The 16,246-nt window shown below is 47.2% G+C and overlaps 2 protein-coding genes, 1 long non-coding RNA gene and 2 other non-coding genes across 6 annotated transcripts; 2 read left to right on the top strand and 3 right to left on the bottom strand.

Annotated features, from left to right (window-relative positions):
• Positions 1-568: 568 nt before the first annotated feature.
• Positions 569-2,257, bottom strand: LOC129340479 (uncharacterized). 2 transcript variants are annotated; one of them, XR_008598018.1, is made up of 2 exons: positions 2,167-2,257; positions 569-1,088 (listed from the first exon to the last, which is right to left on the bottom strand). It is a non-coding gene; the product is annotated as an uncharacterized LOC129340479 (long non-coding RNA). The 2 variants fall into 2 exon arrangements; XR_008598017.1 differs by lacking the exon at positions 2,167-2,257 and adding an exon at positions 1,922-2,132.
• LOC129340768 (small nucleolar RNA ACA64) lies at positions 1,204-1,334 on the bottom strand. Its single transcript, XR_008598071.1, has one exon. It is a non-coding gene; the product is annotated as a small nucleolar RNA ACA64 (small nucleolar RNA).
• A 1,359-nt stretch (positions 2,258-3,616) lies between the features above and the next one.
• Positions 3,617-7,846, top strand: RPS2 (ribosomal protein S2). The gene is made up of 7 exons (XM_054992594.1): positions 3,617-3,790; positions 4,322-4,411; positions 4,537-4,644; positions 5,394-5,567; positions 5,671-5,830; positions 7,077-7,168; positions 7,724-7,846. Exons 1-7 carry the CDS (start codon positions 3,620-3,622, stop codon positions 7,805-7,807), a joined length of 879 nt encoding a protein of 292 aa, XP_054848569.1. The 5' UTR covers positions 3,617-3,619; the 3' UTR covers positions 7,808-7,846.
• LOC129340756 (small nucleolar RNA SNORA64/SNORA10 family) lies at positions 6,837-6,976 on the top strand. Its single transcript, XR_008598059.1, has one exon. It is a non-coding gene; the product is annotated as a small nucleolar RNA SNORA64/SNORA10 family (small nucleolar RNA).
• Positions 7,847-10,314: 2,468 nt separating the features above from the next.
• NDUFB10 (NADH:ubiquinone oxidoreductase subunit B10) lies at positions 10,315-12,178 on the bottom strand. The gene is made up of 4 exons (XM_054992595.1): positions 11,969-12,178; positions 11,250-11,388; positions 10,732-10,871; positions 10,315-10,606 (listed from the first exon to the last, which is right to left on the bottom strand). The coding sequence occupies exons 1-4, from the start codon at positions 12,114-12,116 to the stop codon at positions 10,500-10,502; spliced, it is 534 nt and encodes a 177-aa protein (XP_054848570.1). The 5' UTR covers positions 12,117-12,178; the 3' UTR covers positions 10,315-10,499.
• Positions 12,179-16,246: the final 4,068 nt, after the last annotated feature.

Raw genomic sequence — 16,246 nt, 5'->3', positions numbered from 1 at the left:
ACACACAAGCACTTCCTGAGCAGAGCTATGACAGAGCAGCAGCACTTGCCCACAGGAACAAAACTCTGTCAGTAAATGAACTTGCCTTCTCCTGTCTTTTTACTCTTATAGAACGGTAACAGAAAGGTCTGTTCAGACAGGCAAAGTTCCAACATAATAAGCAGCTTGATCCAAGCTGCATTATACTAATTTGAATTCTGCCTGTTCTGAAGATATATTTTGAGAGTACTGTTATGTTAAACTACACAGTAGTCAAATTAGAGAGTAACAAATACAGAGCGGTAGTGGGCAGAAAGGACAAGAAACAATTTTAGGAATGTTAGACTCCTGTACCTGCAAACTGATGGTGCCAGTAAGCATAGTAACTTCACTATTACTGTCAAGGGCAGGAAAATAACCCTGTTTGTTGTTGGTACAAGAAGGAGCAGCTGGCTGTAGGCAGGATGCTGCACTCTGCACAGCAGCGGCTGCCTTATCAGGCTCATAAGAGCTAACTGCATCACCCATATAACCCTCAGGCCATAATTCCTCACACTTGCATCATGATTATGCACACACACTCAAGAGGCATACTCAAGTATGTTTTTATTTGTAAAAATAATGCACCACTAGGTATATCAATATAAAACTCATCATTGTGTAAAGTTATATAAATAATGTTTGTTAATGTTTTAAAAAGTTTAACAAACTTTATTTAAAAAGGATTATCAATAACATAAGAAGCCATAAAAACAGTGCAATACAAAAAAATGCACCAGTCTTCCTGGTCAGAAACCTACATACACCCTAAATACATACATTTTAAAGACTTGTGGTGTAAATTTAGCACACAATACTTGGCAAGCTTGACTTCATTTACATTCTCCTGATTTAAGAACTCTGAGAAATACAACACCACACATACTCCTACATTAGTCTCAGAGCAAACAAAACTGTGTGCAACAGCAAGCTGGATCTCCTCTTGTCTGAAGACAGCCACTCTGACTGTTGCCTGTTTTGACCCCTCTCCTCTTTAACAGTACAAGATGAGATTCAGTTTTTTTACTTTTCACTTTGGGTTCTTCAAGATGCTCTCTTCTTTGGTGATGCTGGAAGAGAAACAGAAGCATCAACACCCTGAGCCCAGCTAGTACACAAAGTCTCATTTCCTGCCAGCAACTGCAGTCCACATTACAGGTTTACACTACTCCTTCCCCATAGTGGATGTATAGGAGCATGGGTTTTATTGCCCACAGATCATTCTCAAGGGCAATAAGCTTAATGCTCTCTTTGCTGTGGGCACCATTATCTCATCCAAGGCCACTGAAAGAGGCCAAAGATGATTTTCAGACAGTGCCTTAAAACTGTTGGTAGTCATACAATGGAGGCTGCAATACACTGCACATCTTAACTGCACCTGAGAAGAAAACTCCATGTGCTTTATTTAGCATAAGTGTTGTACAGCTTTTCCAACTGAAAGGGAATGTCTTATGGTAGGTATACACAACTGGAGGCACAGTCTAGCCTGAACATCGCCCTGGTGCCTGACAGCTACTTCTTTCCCTCGGCAAGCCAAACTATAGGATTTTGGAATAGTGGCAAAGGCTCTAAGGGAGCTTTCCCCTGAAGTACAACACAGGAGTGAGATGAGGCCGTACACGAGGGCAGCTCTACAGTCACCAACAGTTGCCTTTATAAAAAGGGCGAGGTCCACTTACGTCTAAGTAAGCCCCACTGGGACCATTTGCAACCATCTCACATCAGGTCATACACCTAGTCTGTCAGGTCCGTATTATCTCCTGTGTCCGTCTCAGCACAAATTTTTCAAGACACCTGAAGTATTGTTAACAGAAGATGGCCAGGAATAAGGCCAAGAGCTGCAGCGTTCAAACCGGTACTATCCCACTGAGCCACGTCTTGACTACAAAGCAACGTTTCTTACCTTGCAAATTGACAGCGGCTGTAGTTTCCATAACTAACCCAGTTACTCCAAGTACTAGTTAACAATGCACGTTCTGGGATACGTAGTGCCCATAAAGAGAAGCACTGACACGTTTCCTTAAGAGACACCCGCGCAACTTCTGAATTTGCAAAGACTTGGGATTCAGCGTCTTCCAGACTTCCCAACACGTGTCCTTTGCACCCCCTTCAGCCACCCCCGCGCCCTTCGTTAGCAGCCCCACCTACCGCCTTTGCACGCGCGCCCACCGCCGCCAATTAGGGGGTTGTCTCGAGTCACGCTGGAACCACCCTCGCCCGCAGGCTTCAGACTATCACTTCTGCGCTTGCGCATTAAACAGGGATGCGACGGAAACGGAGCTAATACCGGCGGGAGGCGGATCTCGCGAGACTTTGCGTTCAATAAATAGCCCTCGCGGCGCGCTCTCGGCCTTCTATTTTATCGAACACGTAAGTGTGGGTCGCGTGGCGGTGGGGAGGGAATCTGCCGCCATCGGCTGCGTGAGGGGCGCGCCGAGGGCTGCGCGGCTGCTTAGGGCTGGCTCCAGGCTCCAGGCTCCGAGAGACGGCGCTCGTTCTCTCGAGGGCCGGTCTTGAAGCTCAGAGAACTGGGTGCTCGTCCTAGGCCCGATTTCCGATAGGTAGCCGTGGATGAAGCTTTGCTGGACTGTTCTGTTTTTTGAGCATACTGGAATGCCCCCCCCCCCGAACCTAGCCTGTCTGTGCCCCTCCTTACAATACAGCGACACACACACCCCCTTCACAGCCTGAAATGGTATCTTCCGGGTCTCTTGCGTGTAGCTGCTGTAGCACAGCGGTTAAGTGGTTGGGCGTGAATTAGCACTCTACCGGTTCGAATCCCACTATTGCCATGAACTCAGTAGGTGGCCTTGGGTAAGCCTCTACTCTCAGCCCTAGCCCCCCATATGTATTGTGGGAATAATACGTATTCACTGCTTGCGGTGGGGCACTCGTCTGTCTAGAACAGTGGCATAGAAGCACAGTTGTTATTATTTGTATCGATTGTGTTACTAAGTTTCGGGGGGGGGGGGAGATTATTGGGAAAAATATCCCTGGCAAGAATTGTATGATAGGGTGGGGCTCTGGGGGACTGATTTGAGGGCCAGTAAAAGCTGAGCGCTGCAAGGATCCCCACAGACGAAGAGGAATGGCCCCAGAGTTCAAACCCCTACTCTTTTCTCTTGCTTCTGCCGAGGGAATAATGTGTATGCCTCCTGGAGTATTTCTCAGGAAGTGTGGGGTGGATGAGTACGTTATTTATTCTAAAGAGTATCATCTAACAAGTAAAATTTCACCTGACAATGCTTTTTGTTTGCGCACAGCATTTTTAAAGGCGCAGGCCTCACATTCAAGGCTGTCTTCCTTCTACGTGACTATGACAGCTAATGGGCGGGGGTGGGGAATCACGTTCCCTTAAGTATTTTGTGTTTATTCTTAAGGAATCGTAATAGCTTCTTTCTTGCAGCCTGGGATTGGTGCCTGTAACATCTTAATGTTAATTTCTTAAGAAACTTTACTTGGCATGCTGAAATTGATAGCCATTGTTTGAACTAGGTAATCCAGTGTATGATTCTATGTGTTGTGCTGGTTTTAGCTAGACAATTGACAACTTGAGTGAATGGATGAAGTATCGTGTGTGGATTTTTTTTCTCCTTAGCAAATGGCGGACGACGCCGGTGCTGCAGGAGGTGGTGGAGGAGGCGGTGGTGGAGGGGCTGTCAGAGGGGGCTTCCGGGGAGGCTTTGGCAGTGGTGGCCGTGGCCGTGGCAGAGGACGCGGTCGAGGACGTGGCCGAGGACGTGGGGCACGAGGAAAAGCTGAAGATAAAGAAGTAAGTTGGATGCTTGATTTCTCTGGCCCAATCAAGCTTCAGTCTTAAAACTGTGGGGTTATTGTGTCTCATCAAAATTCTTAAAACCTTAAGTTTGCTCCAGGAAATGCCATCTGGTTCAGTCCCAGCTGATACGGTAGTAAACTAAGATTAGGATGGGGTAGTGTCAGGTCTGCTCAGATGTTATTCACTGGAGTTCCTTAGCCTTAGTCATATTCTCTTGTATTTTATGAGGATACAAACATAAAAGTGTCTGTAGTTAAGTCTTTCAAAAACCCTACACATGTATTAGAGGTGATCTTGGACAGCCAGATACTGTGTTTGAATGCTCTTCTCTGGTTTAAAAAAGGCAGATCATGTGTAGGACATGACTCAGTTGTTTTGTCTGGTTGAACAATTTAGGAATGGCACCCCAACATGCTCTCTGAAGACTACTCTCTGGCCTTCTGACTGTATAGATTGGCTGGCAATGCCTTTTGCTGAGGTCCCAGTATACTGTTCAGTTTTAACTGGTTGGTTTCCTTTCTGCAGTGGGTTCCAGTCACGAAGCTCGGCCGCCTGGTCAAGGACATGAAAATCAAGTCTCTGGAAGAGATTTACCTCTTTTCCCTTCCAATCAAGGTACTGCTGTAGGAGCTTTGACTTCCTTTAGAGTTTGTTGGAATAATATCAAGCAACGATAAAAGCTGTCTTGGATTTTGAGTTGGAGATCTCCAGTAGCTGATCAGCTAATCTTGGCCTTGCAGGAGTCGGAGATCATTGACTTCTTCCTGGGCTCTTCTCTGAAGGATGAAGTTCTGAAGATCATGCCTGTTCAGAAGCAGACTCGGGCAGGGCAGCGCACCAGGTTCAAGGTAATGTTTTCTGTTCCTTTGGTTTAGTTTGGGGCTGAGTAACCTCCGTAGCTCTGTGCTTCGCCAGGCCTCTTGAGATGTGCTCCGTCATTGGAATAAGCACATTCCAGAATGGCTGACCCTTAGCGTGTGTGTACAATAAATACACCAAGACCTGCACGTGGGGCGCTCACAAGTTTGGAAAGCTTCTGCGTGAGTTCCTTCTTACTGTAGGCTGTCCCAGTACGGTCATTCGTGCGAGATGCAATCGGCACTATTATTCCTGAGTTTTTGCTCCACTTCATACTAAGTCAGGCCATTAGGCTTGTGTGTTGACTTGTTGGGCTGGCAGCAGCTCTCCAAGGTCTCATCCCCAAATCTCGCTGACTTCGATTGCTTTTAACTGGCATGCTGGGGATTGAACCTGGGATCTGCTCGCAAAGTAGATGCTGTATCACTGAGCCACACTCCCATCCCCAGCTTGGTCGCACACATGCAGGCATCACCATTCTAGCGCCAGAGTCTCAGAGGTACTAGTTTAGACTGCAGGCCACAGAATTCTTCAGCCCCTACCCTGGGGAGAGGTTTCCGGGTGATGATTGAGTCTCCCAATCCTGGCCCAGTAGTGTGGGCAACATAGAGTTAATAGGCTTAGATTCCACTTACCTGGCCTGGCTAGAAAGGCTGGTTCAGGATTGTTGCCTTGTTAGAGCAAAGGGGTATTTGCACACTAGCACACGCCTGACGTGGCTTTCTTGCTTTTCTTTCAGGCCTTTGTTGCCATCGGTGACTACAATGGCCACGTTGGTCTGGGAGTCAAATGCTCAAAGGAAGTTGCCACAGCAATTCGTGGGGCCATTATCTTGGCTAAGCTGTCCATTGTTCCAGTGAGGCGTGGCTACTGGGGTAACAAAATTGGCAAGCCCCACACGGTGCCATGCAAGGTAATGGCCCAGTTCTACGAGACCTGTGCTTGGGTCTCTAAAGCAGGCTTGGAACAGGGTGCTGTGTGAGCTGCTTTGCACCTGACAGTGAGTTTCTGTTTAGGTGACGGGCCGCTGCGGGTCTGTCCTGGTGCGCCTCATCCCTGCACCACGTGGCACTGGAATAGTGTCTGCCCCAGTTCCCAAGAAACTGTTGATGATGGCTGGGATTGATGACTGCTACACCTCTGCCAGGGGCTGCACTGCCACATTGGGCAACTTTGGTAAGCTTCCATGCTTGGAACTAGAGGGGGGCTTAGCTGGATTCAGGGGTGGAGTGCAATTCCGGGAGCTGTGATGACATTTCAAATACTTTGGGATGGAGCTGCCCCCTTCCTCCTTGCTCATCTTGCCCTGAGTGGCCCTGCCCTAGACTCGGCATAGATTGTGCACATGCTGATCTATCTAATCTTTAAAGCCAACAGGCCATCAGTATTTGAAGGGAGAATGAGAGCCAAATGCCCAAGAGCTGAGGTCTGATTTGGGACTGTGCACGGTGTGTTGACTGCAAGCATACTTCTTGCATCATAAAGCATTTCCAAGAGTTTCCACTGTTGGCAGCTGACTTGCCAAATTATCCTGGGGTACTTAGATGGGTTTTGAGCCATCTTCCTCTGATCATTTGACTTTTATATGCCTTTTTGTGACATTTTCTTGCTCTAAATTCACTGAGAAAATCAGTCTGCATTATGGAATACAGGTGTCAGTTCTAGGGATGGGTCCATGGCAGGTAGCCCCCCCCCCAACCCCTCACAGCAAGCACTCCAATGCATTGATTGAAAAGGTTTTTATTCAGGGATTCATTAAGTTCATGGGTACATCCATAGATGAGAAAGTTGGCAGGAATGATTATACAGGCAAAGGCACTACTGATATAGGGCGTACTATTCCCCCCCCCCCTTTCTTAGAGCAGATTGCATTTAGGTGGCGAAAACCTCAGAAGTTGCATGAGAACACAATAGCTTAGTCGATAGAAACGGCAGAAGATTACAAGGCAATCTAAGTCTTTCTCCCCTGAGTACGGTTACATGTCTGGTTCCAGCTGCAAGGTCAGCGCAGCATACTCAGAGACAGAGTGTGTGCTGTGCTAACCGCGCAGCTGACAACAGGTTGGCAAAATATAAGCTGCAGAATGAGCTCGTTAGGCATATAGTTTAAAATGTTGCCTGATCATGGCTGTATCCTGGATCACCACATGGAGTGTGGCCAATTGGGACTTGTTCTGTTCAAACTCTCTCAGCTCTGCCCAGTTGCACCTGACCTCAGTGGGGCAACTGTCGTTTTTTGAGAGGGAAAGCAAACTGGTTTGCTGTATGCACGGCAGTGAGGCTTGGCAAGTGGTCTCCCTGTTCCTTTTGAAAGCCAACATTTGGACATAATATATTCATGGACAGGCACTTTAATGCAGGAGGCTTGTGTGTGGTTGTGATGTCTTTTTGTTCAGCTGTGATGTCTTTGACCTTTCCCTAGCTAAGGCCACCTTTGATGCCATTTCAAAGACGTACAGTTACCTGACGCCTGATCTTTGGAAAGAGACGGTGTTCACCAAGTCTCCTTACCAGGTAAAGAGGCTAAATGAATAGCAGTGAGGGTGGGGGCCATAAACTTGGGTAGGGGAAATAGTTTTAATCGTTTAGTGCCATCCCTCTCTCAAGGGCTTAGGGGGGCAGCTAGGAAGATCCAGGTTCAGATCCTCACTTTGCTAGGAAATGCACTACATGAGGACCTTGGATCAGCTGCTTGCTGGGTGTTCCATAAGATGGGGAGGAAAGAACCGCAGTTGCCACCTTGAGCTTAGAAGGGAGGGAGGAGCTTTGTTCACAGCTCTGAGTGGGGCTCTAATCTATCTAGAACAGCAGTACATAAGTCTATAGTCTTCAACTATGATTTTACCTCCTTTGTGCTAATACAAGTTGTAAATCTGCCTTGGTATCTCCCTATCCACTGCCCTGCACTTTTCCTGTTACAAAATACCACTGCCACAAAAGTTAGCTGTTTTCAGGTTGGACTGTGGAAGATGACCACACCTCCCCTCCCCACCCTGGGTGCTAGATGCATGTGATAACGCACAGCAGGTTGCGGAGCCCACTCACAATTCTCTTGTGCTGCTTCTGCAGGAGTTCACCGATCATCTGGCCAAGACCCATGCCGCCAGAGTCTCTGTGCAGAGGACCCAGGCAGCTGCTGTGGCAACTACCTAATGGCTTTTTGTACAAGAAATAAAAGACAAATGACCAATGCAGCTGTCTACATAGTCACTTCATCAGCACCAAGTCCCACTGTATTTTTTACTAGGGCCAAACCAAATGATGTGCAGGCTTTTGAGTTCTTCAGAAAACCCTTCATCAGGCTGGGTATGGCAAGGGGCTAAATGGGGGGGGAGGGGAAAATATGTCTTGAGCCATGATCGTTAAGGCCTTGTGTTGAAAGCATCATTGAGAAATAAATCTGAGCAGCAATGCAGATTCAAACTGGTGAAGTCTGGTGGATTCTTGATGCACTAGATGTGGCTGTAGCAGCAAAATATGGAACCATCCAGTTGTGTATAGTTAAACCACTTGTTCAGATAGGGCAAATGCTTCTTTTACAAGGCCAAGAGCAGAAGAAAATCGGTGGCAGCTGCTGTATTAACCCTCCTGGAAACTAATTTTCAATTGACATACAAGTGATATGAGGTAACAGGTACTGCAGCTATATTGGGGATGAATAATATTAATTCCACTAGAAACAAAGCCCGTCGTGGGGAAAAAATACAACAGGCTCTAGAAAGGGGAGAGCGGACAGGCAGGCATTCCCTCCTCTTCCATCACTGATCCTGGCCAGTGAAGTGGGGGGGGGGGAGACATTGCCACCTGCTCCATACCTGAGCTCAGCAACATGAAGGGCTGGTGGCCTTTGCTACCTGCTGCATGTCTGATACAGGCTGGGTAAAGTGGGGGCAGGCATTGCCACCTGCTCCACTCCTGATCCCAGCTGGGTGAAAGGAAAACGGGCATTGTCTTCTGCTCTGTGCCTGATTATGGCTGGGTAAAGGGGGACAGGCATTGTTGCCTGCCCCAAGCCTGATCCCAGCTGGGTGAAGGGGGTGGGTGAGCATTGCCACCTGTTCCCGGCAGGGTGGAGGAGCAAGCACTACCTCCTGCTCCTCGCCTTATCGTGACAGGCGAATGCGGGTGATGGGCTTTGCTATGTGCGCAGTCCCTGATCCCAGCTGGGTGAAGGGGGTCCACACATTGCCAACTTATCTGCTCCTGATTCCGGCAGGTTGAAAGAGGGTGGAGATTGCTGCCTGCTTGGCACCTGATTGCGACAGGGAGAAGATGGGGTGGGCATTGCTGTCTGCTCAGTGCCTTATTCCAGTAGGTTGAAGGGTGTGGTCAGTGCCACCTGCCACATTTTTTATCCTGGCCGTGTGAAGGGAATTGCCTCCTGCTCTGCGTCTGATCCCACCCAGGTGAAGGCGCTGGGCGGGCATTGGCACATGCTCCACTCCTGATCCCAGCTTGGTTAAAGGGGTGGGCATTGCCATCTATTCTGCTCCTGATAAAACCTGGGTGAAGGGGGGTAGGCATTGCCACCTGCTCTGCTCCTAATACCAGCTCGTTTAAGGCAATGGCAGGTATTGCCACCTGCTCCGCTCCTAATACCAGCTGGGTTAAGGTGGGGGTGGGCATTGCCACCTGCTCCGCACCTAATACCTGTCAGGTTAAGGCTTGGGGAGGGCATTGCCACCTGCTCTGGTCCTGGTTTCTTCCTGGGCATCCCATCATGTTTTCTGGAGCGATATGGTGAGTTTACCTGGGCTTTCCTTTGCGGCAATGCCCTCTGGTGGTGCACCAGGGTATAAAGTGAGTTACCTGAAACACGGTTACTCAATTATATATGCAGAGGAGTTAGCAGTGTTAGTCTGTGGTAGCAAAAGGAGATGTTTACATATATTAGCAAAGGAATGTTTTGGTTGCACCATCCCCCTCCCCCCCTAATGGCCTCTTCTCTCTCCTCCCCCTTCTATATTTGACCAGTCTCTGTATCATGCATCTGACGAAGAAAACTTGATTCTCGAAAGCTTATGCTACAATAAAATTGGTTAGTCTTAAAGGTGCTACTGGACTCTTTTCAGTTATATATATAGATTCTCCTTGCAAGCAGGCTCAGAATGGATGACAACAGGGTATAAAAAAAGGTAGCATAATAAAAACAGTTCCAACTAATAAAACCCAGTGGCATTTACATTGCACCATCCCTCCACAACCAAAACTCACGGGGGGTGGTTATGGTTTTATTAGGGTTACCTGGCGGAACAGCTCTGCCTCACAGGCCCAGTGAAAGGGTAGCAAGTCTTGTTGGGCCTGTTTCCACAGAGTTCCACCAGGTTGGTGCCAGGGCCAAAAAGGCCCTGGTTAAGATGAGACAAACCTCCCTGGGGCTGGGAACCACCAGCAGATGTTGGTCTGCTGAACAAAGGGCCCTCCAGGGAACACATGGCGAGCGGCAGTCCTGCAGGTATGTCAGTCCCAGTTCACTAAGGGCGTTAAAGGTTAAAACCAAAACCCTGAAGACCGGTATGTTCCTCAGGTCCTTAAGTACTGCTGCTACAGATCCAGATCAGAGCTGCTATCCTCTTACTAAAGTTAAGCATAAATCCTGTAACTTTCATCATCTTTCCCCTGTCACTTCTCTATGCATACACCAATAATGAAACCCTTGATCCTTGTACATTAGTGAATTTATTTCCATTCCAGAAACGATCATGCTTATGGCTGCTTTGCAGATTCTTCACTAGGGTTGAAAGAACACAAGTGCTCTAACAGTTCAGTACAATATTATCACTTCATACTGAACAAGCATGTTGAGAGATTTGAAAATCAATTTTCAGGCCCAGGTACAGGCCCCTTAGTGGTGGTGGTTAGCAGCCGCCTGGGCCTTTCTTTCTGCAATCATGCGATGTTTTTGTTTCATCAAGCAACTCCGAGCGGATCCATAGGCACCCAGATCCCCATCTAGGAAGAAAAGTTATGAGCAGCTGGAGAAACACACTATGGAGAGCAACTTCCCAAAGCCCTCTTATTAAATAACTATCTGCATATTCTGTGCTTGGAGGATGCCCCACACAATACCAACTCACATTTGGTCTGGTAGGCCTTGGCTACATCTTTGAACTGCTGCATTTCCCCTGCACAGTTCTGGAAGTGGCTTTCTCCTTCCCGCTGAGTACAAGCCGTTAACCTGTCCTGGACAATTTTCACTATTTCTTGATCAACTTTACTGTTAAAAGGAGGAAAAATACAATCATGAGAATGCCACAAGAAATATGGTTGTTGTGGGTTTTCCGGGCTGTATTGCCGTGGTCTTGGCATTGTAGTTCCTGACGTCAGGAACTACAATGCCAAGACCACAGCAATACAGCCCGGAAAACCCACAACAACCATCATTCTCCGGCCATGAAAGCCTTCGACAATACACCACAAGAAATAATTAGCCAAGCCTGTACACTGAACAAACTCTGTATCAGAGATATAGGCTGTGAAAACATTCATAGTGTTGTATTAATAGTTCTTCCCACTTTTAACTGAAAAAATCACAAAAATATTCCCCACCCCCAAATACCATTGGTCAAGAAAACTCAATTGCAGAAATACACACTAGTCTCTCTGCCACTGTTGCTGAGCTTCAAAGATGCAAACGAGGTCATCCTCTAGGCACTCTGTAAGGTCTGGGACGCGTCGGAAGTTCTGGTGATAATAGTAGAACTTGTACTTTGCATGCTGCCGTTCAACAAAGTCTGGAAGTGAAAAGTTCAGCTGCCTTCAAAATACATGCCAAAGTTCTGAAACCTTGAGGTTATACTCCTGCAATGCCACACCATCTGCTCAGGGAGAAGCGAGTGGGGGAAATTGTCCTGGCCTACCTTACAGGGTTGCTGTAACAATCTGAGATAACATAAGAGGAAGTGTGGAGAGCCGGGAAAACACTAAGTGCTAAAATAGCAAGGTCTAAGCTTGGAAAAGGCTGTTGCGTCCCCTTGGAACTTCCCCTCCCAAGAAACCACATCAAGTATAACACAGAGCTAGTGGTACAGTGGTTGGCGTTTCAAACTAGGGTCTGGAGGCCTGGGTTCGAGTCCCCACTCTGCCACGGAAGCTGACCTTGGGCCATTCACTCAGCCAGATCTCCCTCACAGAGTTGTTGTGACGAGGGAAGGAGAAACTGCCTTGGGTCCCCCTGCAGAGAGAGGCGGCGGGGGTATAAATGATAAGGACTCTAGCGTGTAAACCTGCCCCCCCCCCACACCCAAGGAAGGGAGGCGCCGCCGCCGCCGAGGGGCCAAGGCCCGCCCGCCGCGCCCCGCCCCCTCCGCTCACTCCTCCAGGCCGTGACCGGCCCGTCGACCGTGTACACAAATATCTTCTCGACGAAGTCGATGGGGTTGGGGACGGCCGACTGACGGTTGGGAGCCGGCGTGCGGCGCGGCGGTTCCCGATACACGTCCCGGTCCGGCTCCTCGGGCATCTCGGCGGCGCCTTAAAATCAACCTGAAGAACAAAATGGCGGCCTCCAACCGGAAGGAAAGACTGGGGCCGGACGAAAAGCAAGCGCGCCTGCGCAACTCACGGCGGCAGGACGGGAGGGAGCTGGGCTGCCGCGCTGCATGATGGAAGGACGAGTTTGAACTATGATTTCTTGCTGTTCTTTCGGAGGGGACAATACGCATGCGCAAAAGCCGCCGCCGGTGGGAGGTTTGGTAAACGGATTGTGGGAGATGTAGTTCTTTCGTGCTAGCCTGTTATTGGGGTACCTTGTTGTTCCCGGTCCCCGACCGAGGCAACTGTGAGGGGCCTTTGGGGGGTCCCTTTCCCACCACTATTGTGTAGTGGCCTGAGAGCTGGACTAGCAGAAGGAGAACTGCGTTCCAGTTCCCACTCACTCGGGTGTTTGAGGGCCAGTCACTTTCCTCGCAGGGTTGTTGTGTGAAATAGACGCGAGGAGAAGGATATTCTGAGCTTCTTGAAGGAAAAATAGAATAAAGTATACACTAGATAGAAAAAAATCATTGGGTGAGGGGTGGGGGGATACTGTCATCCGGATACACCATTCAGAATAATCAGTGCATTTATTTTTATGTATTAGTAGGGTTGCCAGCTCCAACTTGAGAAATTCCTGGAGATCGGGGAGGGGGGGTGAAACCTGGAGGAAGTGGGGTTTGGGGAGGGAAAGGATCTTGGCATGGCATCATTCATTAGAGCCCCCCCCTCAAAGTAGCCATTTTCTCCAGGTGAACTGATCTCTATGGCCTGGAGACCAGTTGTAATTCTGGGAGATCTCCAGCCACTATCTGGAGGCTGGCAACCTTATGTATTAGCCTGCTTTTTTGTTGTTGTTGGATGTTTAAACCTACATTATAGGTTGTTCTGTTATCTAATTTATATTATTTTACATTTATATCTCCTCCATAGAGCTCAGAGTAGGTCTTTCTCACCCGTTAGCTTCATAACTACCTGCGAGGTAGTTGAGGCTGAGGAATATAGTAAGTGGCCCAAGCCTCACTCTGCATGTGTGCAAAGGCATCCCTGTTCTGACCTCGCTTGTCCCAGACTGATTTCTCAGAGGACAACTTGGGCAGATTTTTTTTCACTCTTCATCATCCATGCAGGGATGGGGATTGGATTTGCATGGGGGGTAATATATATTTTTTAGATCCAGAGGAGTTAGCGGTGTTAGTCTGTAGTAGCAAAATCAAAAAGAGTCCAGTAGCACCTTTAAGACTAACCAATTTTATTGTAGCATAAGCTTTCGAGAATCACGTTCTCTTCATCAGATGCATGGAGGGCAGAAGGAAACTGGTCAAATATAGAGGGGGGAGAGGGGGGATGCAAACAACTCCTTTGATATGGAGATGCAGGCAGCTCCTTTTGGTGTGGGGATCAGTTTGCTTGTGTAAAGGTTCAAAGGAGTTTGCCGTGTTAGTCTGTGGTAGCAAAATCAAAAAGAGTTCAGCAGCACCCTTAGACTATCCAATTCCACTAGAGCACAAGCCTTCTTTTATATTTTTTTAAATTTATGTTATTTATAGTCTACTTTTCTCACTGAGCTGCTGTAGCATAGTGGTTAAGTGGCTGCAATGTGAATCAAGACTCTGCTGGTTTGACTCCTGCAACTGCCATGACCTCAGCAGGTGGCCTTGGGTAAGCCACTCCTCTCAGCCCCAGCTCACCAGCTGTCTGGTAGGGATAATAACAATACTTTGTTCACCGCTCTTCGTGTGACACTGATGTGTCAAGAAGGGTGGTATATAAGCGCACTGTTATTATTCAAGGCAGATTACACAGTGTGAGTGTTTGGGTTCTATGGGGTTAATTTAGGAAGCAAACTTTCAAACAAGTATAAAGATTTTTTTTACCAAACCTTTTAACAATTAGAATAAACCAACTATTTTTTAACCAAATTCCTAAGCACAACAAAACCAGAAACTTTCATGCAACAATGGTCGAATCCACATTACTCATTCTAAGTCGCATGTTCCCTGCATTCCCCACGCAATCCCGAGTGCCGGTCACATTACCTCATTAAACAGACGCATTTCATTTGCATTTCTCCCGAATATGTGGTCACAGGTTTTCAACGGGAGTTTCACGGTGGCCGTGAACGGGCCAATGTGCAATTTACGCGGTTTTTTAAAAAAACACCCCCCTTCCTGTCTCTCTGGCCGTTCCGAGAGTTCCTATTGGCTGATTCAACTTGCAAGTGCTCCGTAGTCTGCAAAAGACTCTTTTTGACTTCATAGCATTGGATTTATTGATTATGCTGTTTCAAATCTGGTAGTTTGAAAAGTCATTTTGGGGTGAATCCATCCTCAGAACAGACTCGTGAAACTTCCTTTTTAACTTTTTTATTTTTTTTATTTTATATTACTGTAATATCGAAATTATGAAATATTGAAATAATGACACTCCAAGGAAGTGAAAATTCAGGCACTGAACTGTCCTGCATAGGAAATGCCCACGAAAGCTTCCCACGTGATTCCAAATTTCCAAAAAAGAAACGGGAGAGAGCCATCAGCGCTGTCAGTGGGGGAAAGAGAGGCATCATTATCTTCAATGATGTTTCTTTATAAGGCAAGATCGAAATAACGGAAAAGTGCACTCAAAAAAATTTTAAAAAATGGGCAGGGAAAAAAGGTCCCGCCCAAAAAAGCGGTTTTCGAGCGGCCATGTGACTGGAGGGACGCGCGAGAAAGACGGATTGGAAGCAGGAATGTGAACGGAGAGGGAAAAATCGCGGATTGGAGGCAAACGGAAGATATCCGATAAACATGTGGGTAATGGGGGTGGATGTGGATTCGACCATTGTATGAAACCACTCAACGTAAGCAAATTCAGTTTGTTGGATCCCACCAAGTGATAGAGTCCTTTCTCACAATCCTTCCAATTTGAAGCCAAGCTTCTGTCCTCTTCTTGGGAAATTACACCCCTGCAAGAATAATATAATTCCAGTAATAACACCCACGAATTACATATACCACTTTTCGTTACTATTGTCACAATTTTTATTTTATTTTAGTTACTATTGTTACTATTGGTTGTTGTGGATTTTCCGGGCTGTATTGCCGTGGTCTTGGCATTGTAGTTCCTGATGTTTCGCCAGCAGCTGTGACTGGCATCTTCAGAGGTGTAGCACCAAAAGGCAGAGATCTCTCAGTGTCACAGTGTGGAGAAGATGTTGGCAGGTAATTTATATCTACTCAGGAAGGTGGGTTTGGGCTGAGTCATCCTGTAAGAGTTTCCCAGGGTGTGGAATGCTAATGAAGGGAGGCTTCACTGTATCCTGAGGAGGTTCTTCTGCATATGGATTGGTGCTTGATATGCTAATCTTCTCTGCAGGGCTATTGTAAGATGTAGAGTGTTTTGTTAGCCTGGCGTTTTTCAGGACTGGAATAATAATAATAATAATAATAATAATAAAAATAATAAACATTCGATTTATATACCGCCCTTCAGGACAACTTAATGCCCACTCAGAGCGGTTTACAAAGTATGCCATTATTACCCCACAACAATCACCCTGTGAGGTGGGTGGGGCTGAGAGAGCTCCGGAGAACTTTGACTTGCCCAACGTCACCCTGCTGGCTTCAAGTGGAGGACTCCAGATTAGAGTCCTGTGCTCTTAACCACTACACCAAACTGGAAACCATTATTCATTCTTAAAGTCTCTTCTTTCCTGTTGAAATTGTGCTTATGCTTATGAATTTCAATGGCTTCCCTGTGCAATCTGATGAAGTAGTTAGAAGTGTTGTCTAGTATTTTAGTGTTCTGGAATAGGTTACGGTGTCCTGTTTGAGTTAGGTAGGCCATGTTCATTCACTGCTGATTTTTCCGGATCGCCAAGTCTGCAATGTCTGTCACATTCTTTTATTCTTGTCTGGATGCTACGCTGTGTGGTCCCAATGTAAACTTGCCCAGCAGGGTATGCAGTATACTCCTGCAGAGGTGAGGGGGTCTCTACTGTCTTTTGCTGATTGTAGCATCTGTTGTATTTTTCTGGTGGGTCTGAATACTGTTTGTAGGTTGTGCTTTTTCATAAGCTTTCCCATCTGATCAGTGATTCCTTTGATATATGGCAAAAACACTTTTCCTGTGGGAGAC

Source organism: Eublepharis macularius, chromosome 12, assembly GCF_028583425.1.
Source record: "Eublepharis macularius isolate TG4126 chromosome 12, MPM_Emac_v1.0, whole genome shotgun sequence".
NCBI classification, from domain to species: Eukaryota; Metazoa; Chordata; class Lepidosauria; order Squamata; family Eublepharidae; genus Eublepharis; species Eublepharis macularius.
Note: the sequence above shows the minus strand (reverse complement) of the source record. Positions and strands in the feature narration are given on the sequence as shown.

What these genes read in the sequence shown, in the direction of transcription:
- RPS2 (XM_054992594.1), top strand. Translation starts at nt 3,620, where the DNA reads ATGGCGGACGACGCCGGTGCTGCAGGAGGTGGTGGAGGAGGCGGTGGT. An exon ending in CCCACACGGTGCCATGCAAG is followed by an intron (nt 5,568 to 5,670) that starts GTAATGGCCCAG and finishes GTTTCTGTTTAG; the next exon opens with GTGACGGGCCGCTGCGGGTC. An exon ending in TCACCAAGTCTCCTTACCAG is followed by an intron (nt 7,169 to 7,723) that starts GTAAAGAGGCTA and finishes CTGCTTCTGCAG; the next exon opens with GAGTTCACCGATCATCTGGC.
- NDUFB10 (XM_054992595.1), bottom strand. Translation starts at nt 12,116, where the DNA reads ATGCCCGAGGAGCCGGACCGGGACGTGTATCGGGAACCGCCGCGCCGC. An exon ending in CAACAGTGGCAGAGAGACTA is followed by an intron (nt 10,872 to 11,249) that starts GTGTGTATTTCT and finishes TCCTTTTAACAG; the next exon opens with TAAAGTTGATCAAGAAATAG. An exon ending in CAAGGCCTACCAGACCAAAT is followed by an intron (nt 10,607 to 10,731) that starts GTGAGTTGGTAT and finishes TTTTCTTCCTAG; the next exon opens with ATGGGGATCTGGGTGCCTAT.